Source organism: Idiotropiscis lumnitzeri, chromosome 4, assembly GCF_059441095.1.
Source record: "Idiotropiscis lumnitzeri isolate Australia: NSW breed Sydney's pygmy pipehorse chromosome 4, RoL_Ilum_1.0, whole genome shotgun sequence".
Classification (NCBI taxonomy): domain Eukaryota; kingdom Metazoa; phylum Chordata; class Actinopteri; order Syngnathiformes; family Syngnathidae; genus Idiotropiscis; species Idiotropiscis lumnitzeri.
Window position 1 is genome coordinate 30893241 of NC_142394.1, and position 25261 is coordinate 30918501.

General features: G+C 43.9%; 3 protein-coding genes across 4 annotated transcripts; 1 reads left to right on the plus strand and 2 right to left on the minus strand.

Moving 5' to 3' along the window:
• Window positions 1-644: 644 nt before the first annotated feature.
• On the minus strand, window positions 645-8638 carry lrp10 (low density lipoprotein receptor-related protein 10). Its single transcript, XM_088295043.1, has 10 exons — window positions 8504-8638; window positions 7940-8060; window positions 7821-7853; window positions 7439-7583; window positions 7146-7339; window positions 6296-6834; window positions 4920-5365; window positions 3783-3977; window positions 3549-3678; window positions 645-2370 (listed from the first exon to the last, which is right to left on the minus strand). Exons 2-10 carry the CDS (start codon window positions 7977-7979, stop codon window positions 1738-1740), a joined length of 2355 nt encoding a protein of 784 aa, XP_088151169.1. The 5' UTR covers window positions 7980-8060; window positions 8504-8638; the 3' UTR covers window positions 645-1737.
• Window positions 8639-10348: 1710 nt separating this feature from the next.
• On the plus strand, window positions 10349-20603 carry mmp14a (matrix metallopeptidase 14a (membrane-inserted)). The gene is made up of 10 exons (XM_088293839.1): window positions 10349-10662; window positions 15728-15876; window positions 15958-16080; window positions 16143-16450; window positions 16528-16689; window positions 16779-16918; window positions 17671-17809; window positions 17896-18046; window positions 18792-18907; window positions 18979-20603. Exons 1-10 carry the CDS (start codon window positions 10585-10587, stop codon window positions 19296-19298), a joined length of 1686 nt encoding a protein of 561 aa, XP_088149965.1. The 5' UTR covers window positions 10349-10584; the 3' UTR covers window positions 19299-20603.
• Window positions 20604-22822: 2219 nt separating this feature from the next.
• mrpl52 (mitochondrial ribosomal protein L52) lies at window positions 22823-24841 on the minus strand. 2 transcript variants are annotated; one of them, XM_088294391.1, is made up of 5 exons: window positions 24773-24841; window positions 24475-24544; window positions 24216-24283; window positions 24048-24112; window positions 22823-23082 (listed from the first exon to the last, which is right to left on the minus strand). In XM_088294391.1, the coding sequence occupies exons 1-5, from the start codon at window positions 24804-24806 to the stop codon at window positions 22918-22920; spliced, it is 402 nt and encodes a 133-aa protein (XP_088150517.1). In that variant the 5' UTR covers window positions 24807-24841; the 3' UTR covers window positions 22823-22917. The 2 variants fall into 2 exon arrangements, with proteins under 2 accessions (XP_088150517.1, XP_088150515.1); XM_088294389.1 differs by lacking the exon at window positions 24773-24841 and having other exon boundaries at window positions 24475-24755.
• Window positions 24842-25261: the final 420 nt, after the last annotated feature.

Here is a 25261-nt window from a genome sequence, read left to right on the forward strand (position 1 = left end):
CTCAACAGTCGCATTCCCGTTTAGAAAAGGATGTGCATCATTTTTTTGATGTCCACAGCTTCTATGTGACTTTTTTTGTTGTTGAATAAATGCGTGCCAGACGTGTGCTCGGCACCTGAGAGTAATGACGTGACGGTCCTCACAGCTCGCTCGGCGATGGCCCGCAGTCGTCTTGCCTCGCCCTGCGACAGACGTTCGCTTTCTCCGGAAATCCAAGTCCCGATCCTCATCGGGGTCACCTCTCCCGGTCTGGGCTCTGAACTGTGCCAGGTGGCGCGGACCACTCGCACCTGAGCCTGAACGTCGTCGAAGACGCACCGACGCGGGGAGACCCGAAACTCGCCACATAGCAGAAGCAGAGCCGGCCAGAATCGGCGCCAGGTGAGCATCACCTATGAAGCGGACACACAACACGAGATTTGCTTTGCTGTCTTCAATAAAATGACTCAAGAATTCCATTTTACCAGTTCACCGGAGTCTCTTCAAAGTTTGCCAAGAAACTAAGCCGGATTGTTCCCGTCATGCCTGACCCGTTCTTCTTTTGGGTTGCCGGTGTGAAATTCCTCACGACCTTTTTTTGAATACAAACCACGACAAAGGGACACACGTCGAGTGCGGTGTGAAGAAAACAAAGACCCCTGAGAAAAAGTGCAAATCGTTTAATCTCAGCCACATTTTGGACTTATATACAGTGAAATTGACCCCTAATAAAGCTTCAACTTTCTCTCACTCGTCAAAACGATGCAAAGTTTCAAACCTCTGAGCTAATGGATACATTCAACAAAAAGCAACGAGACTAAGAGTAATAATCTGAATGGCACAAGTGTCAAAGTGAATTGCGAGAAGGAAGGGGCGGGTTCTTTCACACGTCCTAAAAGCCAGAAACAACTCGAAACACATTTCCATACATTCACTTGAGGAAAACAAGAGCACGAAAAAAACGCATCTCAACTTTTATTGCCAGCGAGCCTTCAGTGCAGCGTGGAAATCGGGGGACCACCTGTCGGCATTTCCTCCAAAAAGGCACTTAAATAGGGACGGGAGACACATTTTCTCGCTTGAATACCTGAAGACGGTCCACAAACATGTTTCGCCGACTAACGCGTTCGCTCTCAAATGTTTTTCGGCATTTGGAAGTCAAAAAAGCAGATAGGGAAGATTTGTCCGTGCGAAAAGCTCACCAAATGTGTTCGAGTGGAACACGTTTGGTGAGCTCGCTTTTTCCCCAAACGGGGAAAAGATCCCACTTGTATTCAATGGCCTGCAAAAAATGAAAAAATCATGTGCATCGATGATTACAAATCAAATCATCTGTAACATTTATTTTGAAGGCTAACGGATTAAGGGGAGTTGGAACTTTTTTCAGAGCAGATTCTCGTTTGCAATGCCAATCAGTCAGGAAACATTAAAGAAAGAAAATAAATATAAAACGTTGGCGATCATAATTTGTGGTTTAGCGCCGGATTCTACAATGATGTCATATCTGCAATTCTAAACATTTGAGTGAAGCATTAATGACGCGACAAATATGATCGGCAGTTGACAAAGCATCCTGAACACTTTTTTTTTGACATTTCTGTGCCGTGTTACAAAAAAAAAAAATGTGCCCAGACTGGATAAAGGTTAGGAAACTCTGCTCTAAAACGCCCTCAGCTCGTGGAAATGGTAAAATATTTGATTTCAAAGCAATTAAACGACAACAGGAAAAAAAAAAAAGGCACTAGTCAGGGAGGTGATTCAAGTGAGCATGGGTACGTCGTCCTCGGAGGTGGCGTCTTCGCAAAGCGGGATGAGCAGCACGTCGTCGTCCGCCGATGACGACGACGACGACGACGACGACGACGACGACGACGACGACGAGAACGAGGGGGAGGCCGAGAGTGGCATGGAGTTGCCGGACGAAGGCGAAGCCGACGCTCTGAACAAAGACAGATTCAGGCCCAGCGTGTGGAAGATGGACGCCAGAGAGGGGCTGCCCGGCGGGACGGCCAGGGGGGGCGTTTGGGGCGTCTCGGTGGGCGGCGCCGGCGGCGCGTACGGAGGCGGCGGCGGCGAAGCGCAGGAAGGCGGCGGCGCCCGAGTCGACAAGCTCAATTTCTGAGGCACCGGCCGGTTGGGGGCCTCCGCCGAAGACGAGGAGACGCCCGGGGCGGGCCGAGTGGGCTCCTGGTCCGGAGGAGCCGCGTCGGACGGCTGCTGTCCGGCGCCGGCCGACTGAGAGGGTCGGGAAGGCGGCCTGGGGATCAGACCCCACCTCCTCATGCGGCGGACGAGGCGGCGGATGAAGCGAGGCCTGCGTCGCCGGTGTGGGGACGCGACGGCGTCCTGGCGAAGGAGCTGCAGGATCCCCCTCAGAGACAACGATGAAGTCTGAGGCAACAAAACAACGTCACGTCAGTCGCGTTGATTTTCAGGAAGGCAAGCGAAGCCAGTTCAGTGTGTTCGTGTGCCCATGTTGCGACCACGGTTAGTTTAGTTCATAAAAACTAAATCAAATAACTAATTGAAAAAAAATCATTAACAAAACAAAATAAATTCCAAAAGTACTTTTTTTTTTTTATCCAACTAATCATGGAAGCAAAAATGTCACTTTTCATCCTTGTCAATTAATTTTAGAGATGACCTTTTGGCGTTCATTTTAAATGATTTTTTTTCAGCATTACTGAACAGAAGAAGGAAGTTTGGGCATTGGAGTTTACTTCAGTACTCAAAACTTCGTGACCTTGAGGGCGGCACGATATGACAATATCAATTTATAGTGAATAGTTTTTTTTTTTCACAATTGAAATTTTCAACCCCAAGAAAAAAAATTATATTTTAAAATATAATACTTAACCTTTAATCAGAGCTCAACGCAACTATGAAAGCGTCAAATAAACTGATTGGACAATATAAAAGGTTTGATAAACTCCGCTTGATTCATTTATTAGAAGGGCGATCTGACAAAAAATGTTTCACAATTTAAGTACTTCAGAGCGTTGATCTTTTTTAACCGATTCAAAATTTGAAAAACCCCCGAAACAAAACAAACCTGTTTTTATGTCAAATGGAAATGTTGTGTCGTCATGTGCAAAGTTGCTCCTCCAGCAGCGCCAAAGCAATACTGTTGACACCTCGTCTCCAAGCGGAGAAGTTTAATCGACTTGTATGCAAAATACTGAAACAGTTTCGCCTCTTTGTGTCGGGATCGGGTTTGTTTCGGATTTTTTGCTATCCAACATTTTATCAAATGCATTTTCTGTTGTTATCGATTACGTGTCTATCATGATACATATTAATTATGTGGAATTATTACCCAGCCCGAGTGACCTTTTTTTGGTAATTGAAAAAAAAAAAATACTACATAAAAAAATATGTAAAAACTAAACTAAAAAAACATTTTGTTTCAATTCAAAACAAAAAAAAAACTGCTCTAAAACAAATTAATTGACTTTGAAAAATAAAAGTCAAGAGGAAACACAAACTATTCAATGACAAATCCAACTAAGCATTCGAAAGTTTGCAGCAAGATATTTGATGACTTGACCGCAGCAAAACGTGTCTCTCACCTCATTGGGGTTTTCCGTGGGAAAGTCCTCCACTGGGGGGATAATGCCTTGTGCGATCAGCTGACCGTAAGAAGGCGGAGCTTGCTGTTGAATCAGCTGCGCCTCATGTCGGCTGATTGGTGCAAACATGCTGCGTGCAGAGGATGCGTTCGGATGCGTGAACACTCGCTTTAAAGCCCGCACAACCACTAAGAACGTTTTTCTTCTCATATTTTGCCAACTACATTTATTCACCTGTACTCTCTGGTCCGGAGCGAGTAGAGCTTGCAGGTGCAGCCCATGGCGATGACCAGCAGCAGGCCGCAGACCAGGCTGCCCACGGTGGCCGCCGTGATCACCTTGCGAGGCAAGATGATCGTGCAGTTGAGCTCGTCCGTGCCGTCCTTGCAGTCCACCTGCCCGTCGCAGCGCCAGCTCTCGAACACGCACCTGAGGCAAGCCCACGCGGGAATGCGAAGGAACGCATATGGTTGCATGAGCAGTAGAAATACAAGTTACGAGTGTGCGCCGGCTGACATCTGCGCAGTACTAGTACTTTTTAAGACTAGCCAGACGTTAAGTAGTCAAATTTGATTTGATTTTGTCTCTGTGCTCAACAAAGATGTTTGGCAAATGTAATTTACTTAATCATAAAATTGTGATTTTTTTTTTAATCTTCCAATGAACAAATAGCCCATATATATATATATATATATATATATATATATATATATATATATATATATATATATACATGTATAAAATAAAATAAAGACTAAAACTAATAAACTAAACTAACAAGACATTTAAAAAAAAAGAACACTCCTGTTCTAAAAACTCATTAAAACCACCTTGAATTTAAAAAAACTAGTAGTGCACCCGATCACTAGTCTATCACGATCTTTACTTCATTTTAACTAGCATAGTTTTAGAATGTCACAAAGTTACCCACTAGTGCAATTTAGACTCATTTGCAACATGTGGTTGTTGTTCTAGTCGTAGAATTCATTAACGTTGCTATCTGTACCAGTAGCACACAATATCCACGTGCGTGTTTTGCCTCACTGGTAACACGTAGTTCTAGTAGTGAATGCTAGTAATGTTTGAACTAGTAGAATTGTATCATGCCATTATTAGTACAAAGTGCACACAGTTGTCAACTAGCGCCCTCATATGATTTACAAGTTTGCCACCGTTACTTCTAGTTTAGTGTAAGATGTTAACTCTAGAAAGTAAGTAACTAGTAAGCAACTAATGCACTGCTTGGCCTCACAAGGAAAATGTTCCACTGGTGCGCATGATTTTGTAGTTTTTAAAAAATAAAGGGCGGTGAATACATTTGGGATTTTCCCAGTAAATCGCGATGGCTTCTTTAAGAGCATTACGACTGACCTGTCACTGTCACAGTGGAAGGTTCCGGGCTGACACACGGTGCAATCTCTCTCGTCGCTGCCGTCCGCACAATACAGCTGATAGTTGCACCGCTCGCTCACGGAATAGCACACGGGGCGGCCGGCGAAGTGCCCAGCCGCCGGCGCCGGCAGCGTCCTCTGGCCGGGGACGCCGCAGGCAAACTGGTCGCGGCCGCAGCCCCGGCAGCCCTCCTCGTCTTTGCCGGTCTCGGGGCAATCCCACTTGCCGTCGCAGCGTTGCTCCTGCGCGAAGCAGCCGCCCGAGGCGCCGCCGCAGCGGCCCTCCCAGGGCGGGCAGTAGCTGCCCACGCGGAAGGTGGCGTTGAAGCCGCCGCCCTCCGAGCCGGCGAGCGTCTCGTACGTCAGCGACAGCAGGCCGGTGCGGGACTCCACTTGGACCAACTTATAATTGGAGGCGCTCGTGATCTGTTGGTGTACCAAAACGACGTGAGGTGAGGTCACTCGCGACCGAGAAGCCATTTTCAGCATCACATTTGTTGCATGAATTTTCTCATCAAATTCCCTCATTAAAATATACTTATTCATGTCATGAAATGAGTTTTTCATTCATTAAAAGGTTATCATTTGGAGCAATCAAAAGTTGACATTTTGTCTGTAATGAATGATGAACTGATTTTTTTTATGTCCAATTAACATTTTTTTAAAAAGGCATTTTGCCACTTGCTGCCACGGCTCAGCTTGTGAACGTTTAACACGTCGGGCGAGTGTAGCACTTTAACTATCAGCAATTGCAATTCAATTCAATTATTTACAAATGTTTACTTCAGCTAACGTGAAAATTTACATTTTTAGAATTTTTTTATAATGATTTATTTAATATTTAGTAATATTAACAATTGCAAAATCTATTACAACCTTCAAACAAGATATTAAAATAATCTTGACATATTTTACATCTACATTTTAACAGTAAATAAAATCCAATATTTGTAAAAATTCCAAATTTTATCTTAACTAATCGAACATTTACATGTTTTAATAAAAACTAAATAATAGTTTGATATCACATCATTTGGTTACATTTATTTTAGATTAAAAAAATACTTAAAATTTTTTTTTTTTAGATAATTGGTTAATTCACCATTTGTTTGAACAGCATATAACGAAACAAAATAATTTACCATGTTACCATTATTTCATTTATCTACCAATCTTGACATAAAATAAAATAATTATAACTAAAATGATCATAATAAACCTTTTAACCAATTTGAATGCCCGCTTTCTACAAATGAGCGGACCCGACCCAATCGACAGCTGATTTTCCAAAATCAGAACCGCTCCATAAGCAGCAAAGTTGGCCCAATTGTGATTTTGCTCCTTCCAAACACTCACAATTTTAATGACGTCTCCTTTGCCTTGCGCTCTGTTGTGGACGGTCAGCGTGTCCCCGTGCCCCAGCACCAGCTGCTGCAAGTCCAGCCTCAAGGGTCGCGGGTCATCGGGGTCCAGAGTCCAAACGCAAAGTAAAGGGGGGCCCTGAGAAGACGGAGGAGAGAAAGTCCCGTAGAAGGTGCGGAGAAATCCTCCGCAGGGCCACTGGACGGGAGTGGGTGTGACCGACGTCGCCCTGAGGTGCTCCTTCTCCCGCCTCTCCTTCAACAGGGCCAACAGCTCATCGGTCCGGTCGTCCTTGTGGCTTTTCACAGCGGGACTTTGATTCTCTGAATCCCCGGCGCCGTTCCTCTCGACGGTTTCGCCGTCCTTTGGTGTTCCGGGCGGGGTCCCCTCAGCGTCGCAGCCCTGCTCGTCGGTGCCCGCGTCGTCACCTTCCCCGAGACACTCCACCTGGCCGTTGCAACGCCACGAGAGGGGCAGGCAGCGGCCGCCCAGGCACTCAAACGACGTCACGGGGCAATCGTCGGAGCCGGGATCTGTCAAGACCACACAGGACTATTTCAGAGCGGCAGGGTTGCAAAATCCCACGCGGAGTGAACGTTGGAAAAATTTCAGAGGCATTCTTTTAGATTGGAATATTTTAAATTTGGGATAAAAACAATATTTGATTTATGCTTTGTTATGGTACGTTTTAATTAAATATCTCAATTCCAATTGAAAAATTTTAATTTAGATTCATATCAACATAACTCCTCAAATGTAACAGAAAAGTTAGGGAAATTTAACAAGCATGTTGCACCCTTTTGCAACTCTACAATGAAGCCTCTCGACAATTAAACAAACGCACCTCTGGCATAATTCAAGCGAAAGGACGACACGGGAAATATATGTGGCAGGAAGTGGTGCACCACTGTGATGTTTCCGCCCGGGAATTCGATGGGCGGCGGCAATTTGGAGCCGCACAAAACGAGCGGCGTGCCGCCAGCGGACGATTTGATGGCCAGCCACTCTTTCCGGCATCGAGCTGAAAACTGGGAGAAACTAAAAGAAGCAAGAGGTTAAAAAAAAAAAAAAAAAAGAATACATCAACACCACTACTAAAAATTTGTGGAGGGACAGTTTTAGGTGGATTTATTTCACCTGAGGATGACTGGTTGCCCCACGGAACCTTTAATGGTCCAGCAGTCATACGTGGGTCCGAAACGGTATGAGTAAGTGTGGTAAGCGGAACTTCTGATCTCACCCACGTCGCTGTCCAACACTTGAGGGGAATGTCCACAATGGTCTGGGAAACGCACGCCCGCCCAAAAAACAAAAAAAAAAAAAAAGGTCACAGCAAAAATTGGGCAAGTGAACATATTTTATTATATTACCGAGTTACACAATTACAACCTGAATTTAAATTTCAATGACAACCTGTAATACCTTATGAAGTTTTTTTCAGGACAAAAAAAGCAAAATTGCCTTTTTTCACATTGTTTTACAGTAGAACGCAAGCATTCGACATTGGATGAGTCCTTACCAAAAGAAAGTGCCAGATGGGTCCGGCTGCAAGCTGTGGACAGGTACAAACATGAGATTGAAAACCTTGTTCACTTTGTCAAACGCATTCAATTTATTTTACAATTTTCATCAACCCACCAGCGAAGCAAAAAAGCAGGAGGCTGTAGATGTGCATCATTGTGGCGATAATGTGCAAAAAAAAAAAAGAAAAGGGTCAGAAAAGTGTCATTTTTTAAGCTTTTGTTCTGGAAGACGTCACCTGTAAATGAAAAATAAACATTTAGTAAAACGACATGCTTTAACATCGACCACTGATTTAAAACAAATGATCTCACTTGACCGAACGACTGCAGACATGATTTATTACTAAACATTTATTACATTTGTTTCCAAACTGCTACTTTGAAACTTTGCAAACATTTGAGGAAGACAAAAGGTTTGAACACAAGCCCAATCGTTTAAAAGTTCATTTGTGTCGACACGTGTACCGAATTCATGTGAACCGGCGTCGTTTGTGTCTAAAAAAAGCAAGAAGAGCTTTCCTAGCATTTAGCATCCGGTCGAGCTACATGCTAACGTCGCGCTTCCTTCCTGAGCACCATTTGACCGACAATAAACATTGAACAGCTTAACATATACATGTCAACTGTCAAAATAGTTGTCAAAACGTAATGAAATAATTGATAACGGGTACAACTTTACCTTGTATTTCGTTTCTTGTTGATAAGTCCAGCGCAACTTCCGTGTTTTTTTTTTTATCACGATGACGCACTGAAGAGGAAGGGGAGGGGTTCAGTGGGGCGTGGTTTCGGTCACGTGCCTGTGTGTTTTATTAAAATGCCATAGGTAGGTTCCCTTTGCTCTCGGTAGATGTCACTGTTGCTCAATTTAAAATGCAGTAAAAAAAAAAATCGAGTCATTTGTGTTCGGTCAAAAATTCCATACGCATGACCGTCTGTCGTTGCACGGTGTCGCTCTTGGTCGTGGCTTGCGTATGAGAGAGTTTGACAACAAAAGAGAAGAAGAATATCAACACTGCATGTTAAAATGGAAACAGGTTTCGTCAAATCCTGCCCTCTGACAGCCAACATACCTTCTTACAGGCACAAAACTACTCAAACGGGACCTTAAGAGTTTGGAATACAGAGGTCTCACAGAGTATATAATTGGATAGAATTGGTGGGAAATAATTCACATAGAACTGAAATTAAAATGTACTCAAGAAAAGTGTCACCGTGCCCTTGCCTAAACCAAACAAGACTAACACTAAACAGCATAGACCAACATGGTTTGTTGTGTTTTTATGCCAGCAGCAAAAAGCACAACAAAACCATCAGGATGTAAACAGCTGAATGTGCAGTCACTGATCAACCCACTTGATGAACTGAGCACCAGCTGCCCAGTCGGCCCAGAATGCTTCTGTGACCCTAAAAGGAGTTGGTGATACTTAGTGACCAGCTGGAATCTTGTTGGTGTCACCAGCTACCAGCGGGGCAACAACAGCATGTGAGTCGTGCTGGGTGGCTGAGGCTCAATTGAAATTCAAACGGGTTGACCAGTGACCAAAGATTTGGCAGTTTGAATCTTAACTCTTTTGCACAAAAAACACAACAAAACCATGTTGGTCTATGCTGTTTTTTGTTGTTGTTTTTTTAGCACATGTCCTCCCTGACAGGATTGCCAGCACAGTGACGGTGGTACCATCTACAGCACTGGTCACACTGGGTCTGAAATGAACGTGAGGTACTAGTTCCAAGTTCCAGTCCAGAAAGAAGGCCTCACCATAATTGAATTTTGTAGTCTAAAGAGAAGTTGATTCTTAATTCCAGGAGCATATACGAGTTCCAAGTGAAGGTTCTCGTCCAAAGAATTTGGTCTTGTCCCAAGAGAATGGTCTGGTCCAAGTGAGGGTGGTAGTTCAGATTTAAGGTTCTAGTTTTCAAATAAGATTCTAGCACCAAGAGAATCTTCTAGTGCAGGAGACAAAAAGTTTAATCCAGAGAGAAGGTTCTCATCTCAAAAGAAGGTTTTGGCCCGAAGAGAAGGTAGTCGTCCTAAATGTGATTCATGAGAGAAGGTACTAGTCCCAAGTGATAATTCTAGTCCAGAGTAAAGTACTTCTCCCAAGAGAGGATTCTGGTGGCAGAATGTTATGCCTTGAGAGAAGATTCTAGTTCCAGTAGAAGTCTGCAGTCCAGAGATCTCGTACTAATTACAAATCAAGGTTTGTGTCAATGTGACTCGTCGAGTACCAAGTGAAGGCTTCAATCCCAGAACCTTTATTTAACCAGAAAAATAAAAACAGATGCAGCTGAGATTCGTAAGAGGGTTCTCTTTCAACGCTTCCTATTTCTTTTTTGTATAATATTTTCTTGAATATGTACAGCAAGCAGTGAAACTTTGCCACATCCAATATGGCGCTGACGTGCGACTCAGTGCCCAAGGAGGCATCTATCTATGTGTCTCTGTGTACGTGCGGCACGCAGCAGGTCGGGAGAGGGGGAGTTAAAAAAAAGGAAAAAAAAAAACAGCCGTGCACATCTGGAGGAGGACCCAAAGGCTTCTCCATCGCTTCGACCACGTCCACACACGTTGTAAGACAATCCCAGGAAAGTGAGGGGAGGGAGTTTAGATACAACAGATGCGATGATTTCACCGCTTTGTCTTTAGCTCTCCGTTCAGATTTGTCTCCGGCGTTCATTTCAAGAGTCGCACGAGTTTGTATTTTTGGATCATTCTGGAAGATTTCGGGATTTGTGCAAGTTGTTCATCAGTCGAAGAAAATGTTGCCACTTTTGCTTGTCGCTCTGGTCTGCGCCATTCGCTGCTTTTCCGTCTCTGGAGATGTGTTGAGAGCAGAGGTAAGTTCAGGCCGCATGCTGTGAATTGGACTTTCCCGACTTTTAGGCAATGTTGCATGATTTAGAAATGACCCCCCCCCCCGCACTGATGGCCCAACAGAGATTTTCCGTACACAAGTTCTGCAACTGATGCTCCAGTGTATGAAAAAAAAAACGGATCCTCTTGACTTCAATGTCTGGCTTCGTGTCACTCAGCAGACACTGACTTTTAATCTTCATCACAACGATCTCGTTTCTTGTTTCTGACAAGTTTATCCGAGATTGTTTTTGCTTTGTTCAGAAAGAGACAAAAGGGGGAAGTTTTTTTTTCTCTCCAGGGGAGGGAGTCGTTAATGGTTTTCATCTGTCTGTGAAAACTGGAGAAAGCACGCGCGAGTTTTCCTCATACGACTCTGTGACCTGGAAAGGAAAAGAATCTGAAATGGGATTACTCAATTGAATTCAGATCATTTCTTTTCCAATCAGTATTCTTGTCTGAGACAGACGGGGTCAAATTAAGATGGTTTAGAAACAGTTAACACAAAAAAAATTCAATCCACAGAAGAAATTTAACAAACCATTTTAAACATAGTTTTAAACCTCCGACATTTAAATTCATGTTTTCAGTCTCTGTCCTGTTCCGTAAACGTCTAAAAGCGCGTCTGTGAATGCAACGCTTCATTTGGATCGCAAATCGAATCTAAACGAGCGTACGACGAATTATGCTCCATCAGGGTGACTCTTTAGAACAAAGTCAGCGTATTTAGAAATTGTTTGCCCAACTTTGTGGAACCACAGCAACGCCCTGCAAGATTCACACATTGCTCAGCAACTAAAGCAGCAATTTGATGATCGTTGGATGGGCGCCGTTCGTACCAGTCGAGAATAAGAAACCAGAACGGGAAGTGAATCACACGATTTGACTTGGCTGGACGGGATGCAAGACTTGAAGGATGTCGTTAGTCACTGACCACAAGCGGCGCAGACGTGGTGACAAAAACGTTGTCCCTTCAGAGTCATGCATTGAAAATAGCCAAGCCGCGACGTTGCATCACCTGCATGTGAAAGCATGTGATTAAAAAAAAAAAAAAAAAAAGTGTGTTGTGACGTCAGAGCGCGGACGAGGATAGATGGCGAAACCTCACCAGCAAGAACTGAACCAAATCCTGAAGTTGCTCAACATTCGAAGAAACTAAGAGACACACTTCCATATTTGAAGCAAGCTTTGTTGGAAAGCCCGACGATCACGTTTCAGCCGGCGTATACGTAAACATTAGGGGTGGAACCAAAAACGATTTGAAACAGAAAATCTAATTGGATTTCAAACGTGCGCATCGTTTTGAACCAAATTGTTGTCCTTGCCCCCCATGTATCGAGATGCTAACAAATTGTCTTTTATTTTATTTATTAGGCAGCCCGTTTAATTTTTCACACCTGCAAACTTGCTTTTTGTGGTGAAAACGCATCTGATCCAAAATGACATTTCTGATGAAAATTCAGGATGAAGGAAAATTGTGTTGCTTGATTTTTCGTGCATATTTGTGTCGATTTAACACGAGGTTCATCCTTGAATTGGCTCCAAGCTCTCCAAAATTACATTTCTGATGAAAAAGACGATGACTGTGACTCAAATACTTCTTCTTTCTCCATAATGAGAGATATCAGCACATTTTCGGTAGAACTGAGAAGTGGGCGACCATTTCTGGCGGCGTTCAAAACAAAAAAAGAAAAAAAATATTGATTGTCCCACATGACGTCATCATTTTCATTTGCGGTCAGCGTGACTTTCGAACATCAAACGCCAAGCTGACTTTTTCTCGCTTTATCCAACATCGTTTTTCTGATTGGCGTTTCCATCTGCGGCGTCGCGATGCCATTCGTCAACAATTCAAGTTCGACCGTCGGTCAGTCGCCCGTCGTGGCCTCGGTTCGCGTCCACCGAATAAGACGGCAACGTCTCCACCAATCAAGACGTCGACCGCAGTTTTTCTACTTCCCTCTTTTTTGATGAGTCTATTTTGTCTTAGTAAGGAGGAAATAATTCAAGAGAAGTAAAAAAAAAAAAAAAAAAAATGCTGTCAAAGTATTTGTACTTGGTTTCGCCGCCTCCCACTGCTATTTGTCTCCTAAAAGTGCTTCGCTGGACCTTGCGAGCGAAGGAAGTGGGCAGCAGTGCAAACAAACGCGTCTTAAAAGTGATGATGGCAGCGCTTCGCAAGCATCTGGGTCCAATTGGCGCCATCTTGACTTGATGTTAGCATCAAAGACACCAAGTGGACAAAACGACAAGTCCAGCAACGGAACCCGAAGCCAATTATTTTTTTTTTTCAACGCAGTTCCAGTTCAGCCCGATTCGGCAGCTGTGACGTTAACTGGGTCGCCGAGGCAATGAAATGGAAGTAATGCGAGATTCCGACGACACGTGACTGGATTTTTTTTTTTCCACTGGCACAGACGGAGGAACAACTGACTGTCTGAACTTGAAATTCAGAGATACTTCCACGCTCTCTCTCTCTCTCTCTCGTCTACTTTCCTACCGCCATCGAGACGAAAACGTTGACCTTGCCTCATGTAACACGACACCATCGGTTCCTCCTTAACTCCTTGTTTGCCTTCAAAACCTCGAAGAATTCCCATCAGCTGATCAAATCCAAAGGGTCACATGACCATCTCATACGTCGTTGTACTGGTAACGATTTTTTGCACAGCATTCCACGCCCAACTCCACGTTACTAGTGAGTATGGCAACCCATTTGAGCATTTATTCGACATGCTACTAGTGTGCTGAATTATCCATGCACTACTACACTCTTTGTCTGTCCTCACGAGTAAAACAAATTTAGAATGACCGGCTTACTAATAACGTACAGCATTTTCCAGGACTGCTGACGCTAGTAGAACTACTGTACTTGTTACTAGCGAAGCAAAACTGTGCATGAGTTCACATTAACAATTTTATGACACGTCATAGTGCACAGTAACATCTTAAAGGAGTAGAAAAAAACGGCAGCATTGGAAAAAATGTTCTAAGACAGTCGTTCTACTCGTGCACTACTATTTTTCTCCTCGTGGCTACTAGTACATGGACTTTATTTTCCCAAATACGTAAACGTTAGTGGAAGGCACGACTGGAACAAACAACACAAATTGTCTTCCAAGTGTTGACAAAGAGGATACTTGTACACGGACAATTCAGCGTACTAGTAGCCTATCAAAACTGCTCAAATGGCTTGCCATCGTAGTTCTGCCTCCATTTGACGTGACCTGACTCATGTTTTAGCGTGAATATGCGTCTGCAGGCACACTGCGCACTCTCAGGTGTGTGTTTACCCAAAGCGGCGGCCGCCAGCCCAGCGGCCACACGCGGCCGGCCAACAATAGCGGCCATGTTCGAGCTTCGATAAATAGAAGCTTTGATGGCGGCTGCTCCATTTTCTTTTTTTTGGGAAAGTAGGAAACAGTGGCAGCAGTCAGGAAGCTGTGAGGATGATTCCAATCAAATGTTGAAGTCAACCACAGCAGCACTCCAAAACCTTTTTGCACCGTTAACCGGTTTCACCAGAAAGAATTTGATTGCCCGAGCGGCTACCAACAAATACCGTGACCCCGATGGATAAAAAATGTTTCGACCGGCACTCGAGGGGACGTTTGGGGGAGGATGGCGGTAATCTTGACGGAGAATGTGCAGGGAAGGAGAGAAGTTGCCACTGTGTGAGGACATAAGTCAACCTTGTTCCCCAGGCGCCGTGCTGCCACATCACCAACAGGTCGCCATGTGTGCCCCCGGCTCACGTCCTTCGTCCCGCTTGCAAGTCACATGCTGTTGCAGACACGAGAAAAGCAGCGTGAGAGGAGAGAGAGAGAGACTGGCCATTTGGGCTTGGCAGAGACCAGACGTGGCCAAAGTGGACTCGCTCGGTCGTTGAGTAGAAGCGCAGACACTTGAAAAGAAGACTCCAGTTCAAGTAGAGCAGTGCTTCTCAAATAGTGGGGGGGGTGCGTGTGACCCTGGGGAACATGTTTGTTTTCCCGCCGTACTACACTAAAGTGTAATTGCACATCCACTCCAGTAGGTGGCGGTGGCGCTCTCCTTACCCGCTACGGTGGAGTTTTGCTTTGCAACCAAAATGCCATTATTGATAGTTGCGTATTTTCTGAACGATCGAGCGCCCCCTACCGACAAAAGAAAAATCCACAGAAAAGCCACACTGCTTGTCTTAGTTGCATGGTTCAAAATCAAGGAAAAAAAGTAGCGGCGTATAGTGCGGAAAATCTGGTAATTGAGAAGCACTGAGCCGAATTTTGTGCTAAAGTCAAAGTAAAAATAATGCAGTCAGAAATGAAAGTAGAAAGTCAAATTTAAATGAAAAAAAAAAAAACAGTTTTGGTGTCCTGACTCAAGTCTGCGCTTCTTCTTGCCTTAATGACGTTTCAGCGAAATGTCCCAAGATGCTCCTCTAAAAAGAGCGCCGGACGTGGAAAAAGGGCGCGTCTCACATCTGTAAAAATAAGCGAGGGATTTGTTTGACCCACTAACAGTCAGAGGACGGACTCCGTTTCTTTTCCAACATTTTGAGTTGTCTTTGGCCGAGTGAGTCCAGACAGACTTGTGGGTCACGGTGACGAACATTTTCTCCGGGATGATGTTTGGATTTGGCACTCTCACTCAAGTCGGCACCTCGGCATCAGACGACACTGCCGCGTCGCTCGCCGCGACGTGTGCGGTCCGTCCGAGAGCGCCACGCAGGTCCCAACACGCTTCGGACGCTAACTCAATGCAGACACATTCGATAGCGAAACACACACCCGCAGATGCACAAACGACAAACCGCTCCAAATTTCATCGTGCTGGGAATTTCAAGTGGCTCTTTAAAAAAAAAAAAAAAAAAAGAGACTCCATCTCATTATGGGCTAGAAAGAATAATCGAGGTACCGCAAATAAGTCTGGTCCAACCGTCACCCTTGATAAAACCAGTTTCCTTCTTTCTGTTTTCTGTCCTGCGATTGGTTGGCAACCAATCCGTCACTTCCGCCGCGATGGGCGCCATCTTGACTCTTTCAATTTTTGTCCTCCACTTGCTCGAAGGCGTGGCTTCAACAATATGGCTACCTGCCTCCCGGGGACGTCCGAGCGCAGGCCCTGCGCTCGCCGCAGACCATCGAGACGGCCATCGCAGCCATGCAGAGGTTCTACGGCTTGAGCGTCACCGGCTCGATAGACAGCAACACGTTAGCGTGAGTCCTGAAACAAAAAAAAAAGAAATCCCCAAAATTGACCAATCCAAGACGTGCCAACTTTGTTTTGATCATCGCCAGGGCAATGAATCGTCCACGATGTGGAGTTCCAGACAAATTTGGGCCAGAGCTCAAAACTAATCTGAGGAGGAAGCGATACGCGGTGCAGGGACTCAAGTGGGACAAGTCGGAGGTGACGTTCAGGTCAGTATCATTTTTTGCGGTCCGCTTGCGCATCAGGTCTAAAGTAGTTTGTGTCGCCGTAGCATCCAGAATTACACGCCAAAAGTTGGTGAGCGTGCGACCTACGAGGCCATCCGGAAGGCCTTCAAAGTGTGGGAGAGCGCCGTCCCGCTGACTTTTCGGGAGATCCCGTACAGCCACATCCGGGGCAAGGTGGACAAGTACGCCGACATCATGCTCTCCTTTGCCGAGGGTTTCCATGGCGACAGCACGCCCTTCGACGGCGAGGGCGGCTTCCTGGCTCATGCTTACTTCCCGGGTCAGGGGATTGGGGGGGACACGCACTTTGACCTTGCCGAGCCATGGACGACGGGCAACGTGGACCAGGGTGGTAAGATCAAGTCGCTTCCTCCTCTCGGATTCACTTGCCCGGAAACCAACCCTCGCGTCGCGTTTCTTCCCGTGAAGGGAACGATGTCTTCCTGGTCGCGGTCCACGAACTCGGTCACGCTCTGGGTCTGGAGCATTCCAACAACCCCTCTGCCATCATGGCGCCCTTCTACCAGTGGATGGACACGGAAGACTTTCATCTTCCAGATGACGACCGCAGGGGCATCCAAGCCATCTACGGTATGGAGCCGCCCAAAGATAGGCGGCGTGAAAATGTCCGCGTGGCAAACGAAGACGACTTACTCCGATTGTGCACGATTCTCCTACAGGGACCAAGACAGGCGGTCCGCCTCCTCCACCTCGACCCACTAAGGCCTCCAATCCCAAGAGACCGGAACACGGTCCAGACATCTGCGAGGGACACTTTGACACCATCGCCATTCTCAGAGGGGAAAAGTTTGTCTTCAAGGTATCGTCGCCTAACACGCGTTTGTCGTTTTCATTTGGACGAAGCTCATTGATGCAAGGGACCATCTGTGATAGACCGATATGCTTGGTTCAGGGCCGATACCGAAACCGATTATTAGTCGTCACGGCGATATTTCAAGCCGATATTCATTTGTTGAAAAAAGAGGTCAATGGGTGTCAAAATTTTGAAAACTTGACTTAGTTTAAACGCTTTTAAGCACATATAAAGGATGAACTTTCGAGATTTACATGTTGAAGCTTTAATAGATGTTGGACAATAGACAAGTAAGTTTGAAAAGTCGAACGAAAAGTGCATGCAGCTCCCACGCTCAGCTGCATGTCTTAGAGTTCAATGAAAACAAACATCTCGCAAAAAGTTTACGACGGCAAAAAGTTTTCTTTTAGTTGTGAGTTAGTAGACCGACATTTGTTAAAATTTGGGTAAAGTCTGTTGTCTTACCTTCCGGGACCTGCTGCGGGATCTCTCCCATCACTTGGTGACTCGAGGTGAAAAAACAAACAGGCATCTTACTGCTGATTGGCTGCACAAGAAACCAATCAGATGCTTCTGTGGGCGGGGCCACCAGAACAGCAGAGAGAGAAAAGTGAGCCAAAATAAACCAACGTTTAATTTATCTGCCTTGAAAGTAAAAAAAAAAAGGCTGATTCCGACCGGCAAAATACCAAATATCGGCCCCGACAATCGGTCTATCACCAGTGACCGTGCTGAATTACTATTTGTGAACCTTCTAGGACAACTGGTTTTGGCGCGTTCGCAACAACAAGGTGCTTCCAGGCTACCCCATGACCATCGGTCACTTCTGGAAGGGCCTGCCTTCCAACATCAACGCTGCATACGAGCGGGACGATGGCAAATTCATCTTCTTCAAGGGTACGCGCTGTGCGACGTCGATTTGACTCAAGTGAGTATTTTGTGCGCACGACATACAGCTAACAAGTCAAACAAATTCACACCAGGCGACAGGTACTGGGTCTTCAGCGAGTCCACAATGGAGCAGGATTCCCCCAAGAGCCTCAAAGACATCGGGACGGGTCTCCCTAAAGACAAAATGGACGCAGCTCTCTTCTATACCCCCACGGGACAGACGTACTTCTTCAGAGGAACAAAGTGAGTTTGCCACTTTGGACCAACGCTGTACACAAGACAAGACAACTTTTTTTGTGTAGCGCATTTCATGCAACAAAGTGCTCGATACAGAGTAAGACACAAAGTTGCAACAATTAATTAATTAATCACGCCAACACATGTACAGTAGACACCAGAAAACAGCAGAACAGTGACGCAACAAAATGTTTTGAAATGGACAGAGAGGGGGCGGGGCTTGCCGAACATTTAATGGAAGGTCATTCCTGCGGGAAGGACCACCTTCCCAGGCTCCGTTTAGTCCTCGACACCTCCTGTAGCATCTGGTCCGCACACCTGAGGCAGCAGGATGCTGCGTCGGGGTGGAGGAGCCATTTCAATCTTTCAATACAAATTGAAGTGGCTCGAAATCAACTCTAAAATGCACTTGGAACCAGTGAAGAGAAGACAGAATGTGGGTCATGTGATCCGTCTTCCGAGCTCCGGTTGGAATGCGAGCTGCAGTATTTTGGCTCAACTGGAGACGCTTGAGGGAGGACTGGCTGACTCCAAAATAAAGCGCATTCCAATAATCCAGCAGAGATGTGACAAAGGCATGGATTACAATTTCTAAGTGCAGCCGAGAAAGAAAAAGCTGACCATAAACGATAAAACGTGTTCTTAAAAACACTTTTATCCCTCCCACATACTTAAATCTGTTCAAACTTTTTTCAAGCATTCCTTCGCGATCCTCTCTGTTACTGTATTGACACGCTGGTGACCCTGGCAGGTACTACCGCTTCAACGAGAGGACTCGCACGGTGGACAGCGGCTACCCGAAGCCAATCAGCATGTGGAGCGGCGCGCCGGACAACATCAAGGCGGCCATTATGAGCGAGGACGGCTGTAAGTAGAGGACGAGTCAAATTGAAATGCTTCTCCCGAGCGAACACGTGACCGAGCCGTCTTCTCCTCAGCGTACACGTACTTCTACAAGGCCAACAAGTATTGGAAGTTCAACAACCAGTACATGAAAGTGGAGTCGGGCTACCCCAAATCGGTGCTGAGCGACTGGATGGGCTGCGAGGGCGAAGAGCCCAAGAAGGGCCGCGAAGAGGAGGTGATCATCCTGGAAGTGGACGAGGCTCAGGGCGGCGTTGGGCCGGTCGCCGTGGTGATCCCGCTCCTCCTCTTGGTTCTGGTGGTCATCACCCTCGGGGCGCTGTTGTTCTTCAGGAAATACGGCACACCCCGCCGCCTCCTTTACTGCCAGAGATCACTTCTGGACAAGGTCTAGGACCCCCGTCGACTGATGGACTAGCACAGAGGGACCCGCAAATGAACGAGCGAGGGCCAAACTGGGAGACGGATCGGCGCGAGCACTGACAAGACGGATGTTCGGGATGTCCAAATATTTGGCTGGTTTCTACAGTTTGTGCCATGTCGGAACCAAAATCCATTTGTTGTAATTGTATGCTAACTATTTACATGTACGGCGTCACAGATTAAGATCCGGCCGACAACCTCGACTCCAGAAGGGACGTATCCCCAAAAAAAAAAAAAAAAAAAAAAAAAAGGACAATGACTTCCCAGCTTCCTTGTTCATACTCTTTTAGATACACGACTCCCCAAAAGTTTGGGATTTTGCTCTTCGGGATGATCCGGAAATGCGCTCGATCCATTCCAAGTGAAGTTGTTTTGATTTGACACGTGGGAGGTTTTCAAATGATGTTCGGGGAGGAAAGTGGCCATTGAGCAGAGAGGTGGGAGGAGTCACAGAAAGCAAAGAAACTTGCTTTGGCTTCATTCGCGGATCAGACCCCGAAAGTCAAGTTTGCCAATCAGATGCTTGGTAAAGAAATTGTACCAAAAAAAAGTTGGGCAGGTTTGGGGAGAGTCAAAGTGAAGTCACCTCAAAAGGTTCGAGCTCATTTTCAGTTCATCTTGAGATCTGATCGCAAAGGCCAAAATGCCAAACGCTTAACTGAACTGCTGTTTGAGTGCAAAACGTGCAAAAGACCAAAAGTATGACAGGGATACTACTTTTCGACAAGTTTTGATCAATATTGTGTCCACGGATGGAAATGTGGCACATTTGAAGACATTGCAAAGATAGTCCACATGGTACAGATTTTTTTTTTTTTTTTTTGTATCTGCACAACTACGCTCAGAAGGCAGAAAAAGGGGATCAGCGGGGAGAGATTCCGACAATACGGTGCAATTGTTTTGTAAATTATCGTTGCATTTGTCTTATTATTATTATTATAAGTACAGTTATTGTTGTTGGCTAGATTATTTTTTTTTATCTCTTTTGCATCTGTACATTGTCAAGAGTCCTGCTGGACAGAGGCACAGCACGACAATGATCAAGCGAGTAATCCCGGTTTACATCGCGTGGAGGTGCATCCAATCAAATCAGGTGATTATTTTTGGAAACATTTTCTGCACATTAGCTCGTGATAATCGATGCTATTTATGAACAAAAGGTGCTGAGTTTGTTAAAACAAACAAATAAACCACCTTAAAAAAAAAAATCAACGATAAATTGGACGTTTGAATGACGATAATTATAAATGTATCAATAAAACCGAACCAGATTGTCGTTGTGCCTTTTTATTGCCAAGAATTCGCTCCCCCTGCCGAGGGAAATACTGATGAAGCCGACATTTTTTTTGTTTTGTTTTTGCTGACGCGCCGTCTCGCAGTCTGGCCTCTCCGTGCCTTGGCGGGATGTGGTTGCTTGCAATTCAACCTGGATTTTTTTTTTGTTATTTTTGGTTTTTCTTCGGCTGACCTACATATTGGCACCTCAACAGCTACATTTTCCAACTAAGGAAAACATCTGTGATAAAAGAAAAAGAAAAGAAGCGCCCCCCTTCGGGACACTGTGAAATAGCAACACAGCATCTGGAAGGTATTCACCACATTCGATAGTTTTCTTCCAAAATGAATTCATTTTCATCCCACAATGACAGGTTGGGGAAGGAAATTTGAAAGGTGCCACAAAGAGGAACCCGTGAGTACTGAGCACGTGTGAATTCTTTGTTTTATTCATTTTTTTTAAATGCAAAAAGAAATTCATGTTGCCAAAATTGAGTTGTGTGTAGAATTTTGCGAGGAATCTTATTTGTGTCCGTATTGGAATAAACTCAAGAGCCCCCTGCCCCCCCCAAAAAATGAGGATAAAGTCTCCAAATTTGACATGAACGCACCGCCATCAACTTGTGTGTTGTCAGCTGATCTGCCTTCACCCAAACAGACGTCAGGTCACCTCCTTCCCCCTCAACTCATCTCATCTTCCTCACAATGGCCAACATCTGCTTCTCATTTCCTCAAAAGCAAAACAAGGAATGAGTCGGGGGAGTGACGGAGAAAAAAAAAGGGAGGAGAACAAGAAAAAAAAAAAAAACATTTCGAGGCCTCACGTGGGCCACTCGGGCAACAATTGCTCGACAACAACAAATTTTTGGGGTCAGCAAAAGCAGCATTTGTCGCGGTCTTACCTCTTTGAGTAAACGTTGCGTGGAAGTTACAGGCACACTGCTGACTGTACTTTTCAGCGCCATCTGAAAAAAAACAAAAAACTATTAACATCTTGAATAAGTACAGTGCAGCCTGAACGGCAAAATTTGATCGGAGATTCACTTACCTCTCGGCGATGGTTTGATTATGGCGAGTGTGTCCCCAAAAATTCCAAATTTCATCACGCAGACATGATCAAGCGTCCTGGTCCTGGATTATTTGCTACACTCATTTAGTTTTTGTCACCCTCTTAAAATAGTTGTATTAAAATGTGTTTATTCTTTTCTTTTTTTATTCTCCTTAGTACGCATTTAGCTCTTCAAATAATTGCTTACTTGATTTATTGTACATAAAAAAAATAATAAATAAATTCTAAATTTGTGTTTCACTATTTTCTATTGACTTTATTTTTGGGCTCAGATTGATTTATTATTATTTTTTTTAATCAGACAGATGAGAGTCAATGGATTTATCACAGTTTTGAGAAAATACAAGAATAAATGGAAAATGTTGCTGTATAATTAGTTTTTTTTTTAGTTTTACTATATAAAATCAGATTTTATTTTGAAAATACACTGTTTTTACAATAAGTATTTCAGATCATGACTGGAATAAACAATTTGTGAATTATCCAATAAAATACCTAAAAATTCTGAATGTACTGTACACATTTTAATATAAAAACGTAAAAGAAAAGATTTTTTCTCCCATTTTTTAATCACTTAGTCAAGTTTTTATTTTTTTTCTCAGTGATTTATTTTCCGCTATTTTAAATAATTACGGTAGATATATAAACTAATGAATTATTTAAACTGTAAACATTTGTAAAACATTTAATTTGATCACTTATTTACACTAAATGACCTGTTTATTAATTGCGATACCACGCATTTTAAATTCACCAATTAAGCAACATTAAATGTGTATATTTTCAATTATCTACAAAAAATCAACTTATATTTACAGTAAATATTCCAATCAATTCATTAAAAGATATATGTGGTTTATTTTATTTACAGCACAATCGAAATTAACACAAAAAATATTGATTTCATGAATAGAATTAAATGCTTGGTGGTCAAGATTAAATAACAGAGTGGGCTGTATATGGCCCCCAGGCCATATTTTGCTCAACTCTGCCTGGAGGCTGAAAACCAGTGCGGCTCCTCCCTTTGAACAGAACTAACGTCCACAAAATGGCGCTTGAGCCTTCAGATTGGCCCACGTTTGTGGGGAAATGCCGCCCTCTAGTGGAAGCTGGAAAACTTGCACGACATAACACCAAAAAGATGGCCCAAATTCAGTTAAAATCATTTATTCCATGAAATGCCACACACAAGTGGAGATTGGACAAGAACACTATGGGGAAGGTGGTGTTATTTACCAGACTGGTTCTAACTGTGAGGCTCCTCCTTCTTCTTCTTCTTTTTCAGTAGCTTCCCTTTAGGTTTAAGAAGCAGAGACTTTTGATATTCCTCGATTCTTTGAGCTTCTTCTTTACTTTGCCGCCACGTCTCAATGCCTTGGTCGATCTCGGAGTCGAGCATCAAGATGCGCCTCTGCAGAAGAAACATTAAATGAAGCCAAAAGTAAAATAAAAAAAAAAACACAAAATAGATTGTTTACAGCATTTTTATCAGAATTGTAAGAACCCGTTAATATACAGTATTAATTAGATTTACATATCACATTCGCTTACACGTATGTGTCGCACCAGAGCAGATACTCAAAGGCTGCGAATATGTTGAAACGAACAATAACCGCCTTTCATATGCACGTTGTTGTTTAATAAATCATTTTTTTGTACCCATCTGACGCAGCGCTTGTTGTTATGATGGCTTGACATTTGAAACAGACGAAGACTTGAATGCGCTTTGATTCCTTTTTATAAAACAGTGGCTTTTAAGGCACACTCTTGATGGTCTGAACGTAGCACAACATAGCATATTGAAGCAACGTGAAACTGAAGCGTAGCACAGCGCTTCACAAAATATACGGCGACCCAGACCAACTCTCTCCTCCGTGCAACTAATAAGCAGGCCTATTGAAATTACCCAGCATTCACCAATTAAGTCATGTGACCCAAGCGCCCACCCGTCACCATAGTAACCAGACACCACATAACCTAACACTACATGATGGAGCCTAGATTTCAGTTATACTGAAATTTGGGAAAACCTCACTCTAGAAAACTTTAAGAAGCAATTTCTTCATTGAAGTGTTCATTTCATTTTCTTAGACATGCTGCTGAACTTTTTGTTTTAATTTGAAAACAAAACATGTGTTTTTCAAGAAACCAAGCAAAAAAACATGAACATAATCCAAATGCAAAAACACATTTAATAAACATACTTAAAGGCATTTCAACAAAGGGTTGGCATTTGTATTATTCAAAATTTGTCCTTTTTATTTCAAATTAATATTGGCTGGTTATCGACCACCTTGACTACTAATTATGGGTGTCGGTCTCTCTCTACAATTCCATTCGTCACTTAAAAAGGAGACTAATAGTCGCGGTACTTACAGCCAATTCTTCCCTCTCCTGCCTTCTTCTCAAAACGCCTTTCATTGGTGGCGCTGGCCTGCCATCTGAAAAAAACAAGGCCAGCAGAATTGAAGCCCAGTGGAACTTTTATTAGATAAAGTTTGTCTGAAGAGGTCAGATATTATATTTGAGTTGGTCCAAGTGTACCTGCAAAAGACCAATCCGGTAGATCTGTTAGAGGTCCATATTCACTGCCACTGCGTGCGAGTCCATGCCTAAACAAAGCAGCAGAAGGCCGGTTATTAAGGTGAAACCACATAGATGTATATATATATATATTATGCCAGTATCGTATCTGTACTTCTACTCAAGTACAAATTTCGCGATTACATTCCCTCGCGAATAAGCGGGGGTTCGCTGTCCTATCCGGAGTTTGACACCTGCGTAACGTTTGAGTCCAACTTACTCCTTCCTCCACTTTTCTCCCCCTTGAACTCCCCGCGTCGTGCTGAACCGCCGACAGGAGTGCCTGAACGCTGCAACATGAAAAAAAACAAGTAGCAACACATAAAAGTGAGGTGGACTTGACACTGCTAGCATTAGCTGTTAGCCATGCTAAGACAACGCCGGCGTCGTGTTTGCCGGCGACTTATGAAGTGAAGCGAGCGGATAAAACTAAAATATTTCAATCACATTCAAACGAAACTAAGCTCAAAAAGGAATGACATTTCAACACAAAAGCGAAAAAAACATTTGTGTCCTACCAGAAAAACACAGCATCCTTAAGGGGGCCGCCATGTTGCCTCTGTACTTACACCAAATAGAAGCTAGATGACGCCAAAAGACGTAAATGTGCCTGCTATTATATAAATTGGCCACCAGATGATGCCACAAAGTTCATTTGGTTGTAATCGCCAACGTAAACTTTTGATAACATACCACACTGTTTCTATCCGTCTAAATTTCTCTATTTCTCAACCATTATAGGTCAAAATATGTCAGCTCATTCAGGACACCTGTGCAACTATATTTTTACATTCCCCCAATTCCACATTTTCATTGGTTAAAAAGATAATTTCATGTAATTAAAGATTTATTTTCAACTTTAATCCTTCCATTTATCTTGTCCAAACCATTCACACGTCAAAACTGTTCCAAGTCATTAATGTTTCTATTTTTGCGATGCACTAGTTGGCATTCCAAACCAGTACAACTACGAAAAACTCGACAAAATTAATAAAATGCACAAGTTG

Bases quoted from the DNA above. Each gene is read 5' to 3' on its own strand.
- mmp14a (XM_088293839.1), top strand. From the start codon at position 10,585: ATGTTGCCACTTTTGCTTGTCGCTCTGGTCTGCGCCATTCGCTGCTTT. The intron at 16,690-16,778 runs GTATGGAGCCGC...ATTCTCCTACAG, and splicing joins GGGCATCCAAGCCATCTACG to GGACCAAGACAGGCGGTCCG. The intron at 16,919-17,670 runs GTATCGTCGCCT...TGAACCTTCTAG, and splicing joins GGGAAAAGTTTGTCTTCAAG to GACAACTGGTTTTGGCGCGT.
- lrp10 (XM_088295043.1), bottom strand. From the start codon at position 7,979: ATGATGCACATCTACAGCCTCCTGCTTTTTTGCTTCGCTG. The intron at 3,978-4,919 runs GTCAGTCGTAAT...GGCTTGCCTCAG, and splicing joins TTCCACTGTGACAGTGACAG to GTGCGTGTTCGAGAGCTGGC. The intron at 2,371-3,548 runs GTGAGAGACACG...TTGTTGCCTCAG, and splicing joins CCACGGAAAACCCCAATGAG to ACTTCATCGTTGTCTCTGAG.
- mrpl52 (XM_088294389.1), bottom strand. From the start codon at position 24,608: ATGCTAGCAGTGTCAAGTCCACCTCACTTTTATGTGTTGCTACTTGTT. The intron at 24,113-24,215 runs GTACACTTGGAC...TGTTTTTTTCAG, and splicing joins ACCGGATTGGTCTTTTGCAG to ATGGCAGGCCAGCGCCACCA. The intron at 23,083-24,047 runs GTAAGTACCGCG...TTTCTTCTGCAG, and splicing joins AGGAGAGGGAAGAATTGGCT to AGGCGCATCTTGATGCTCGA.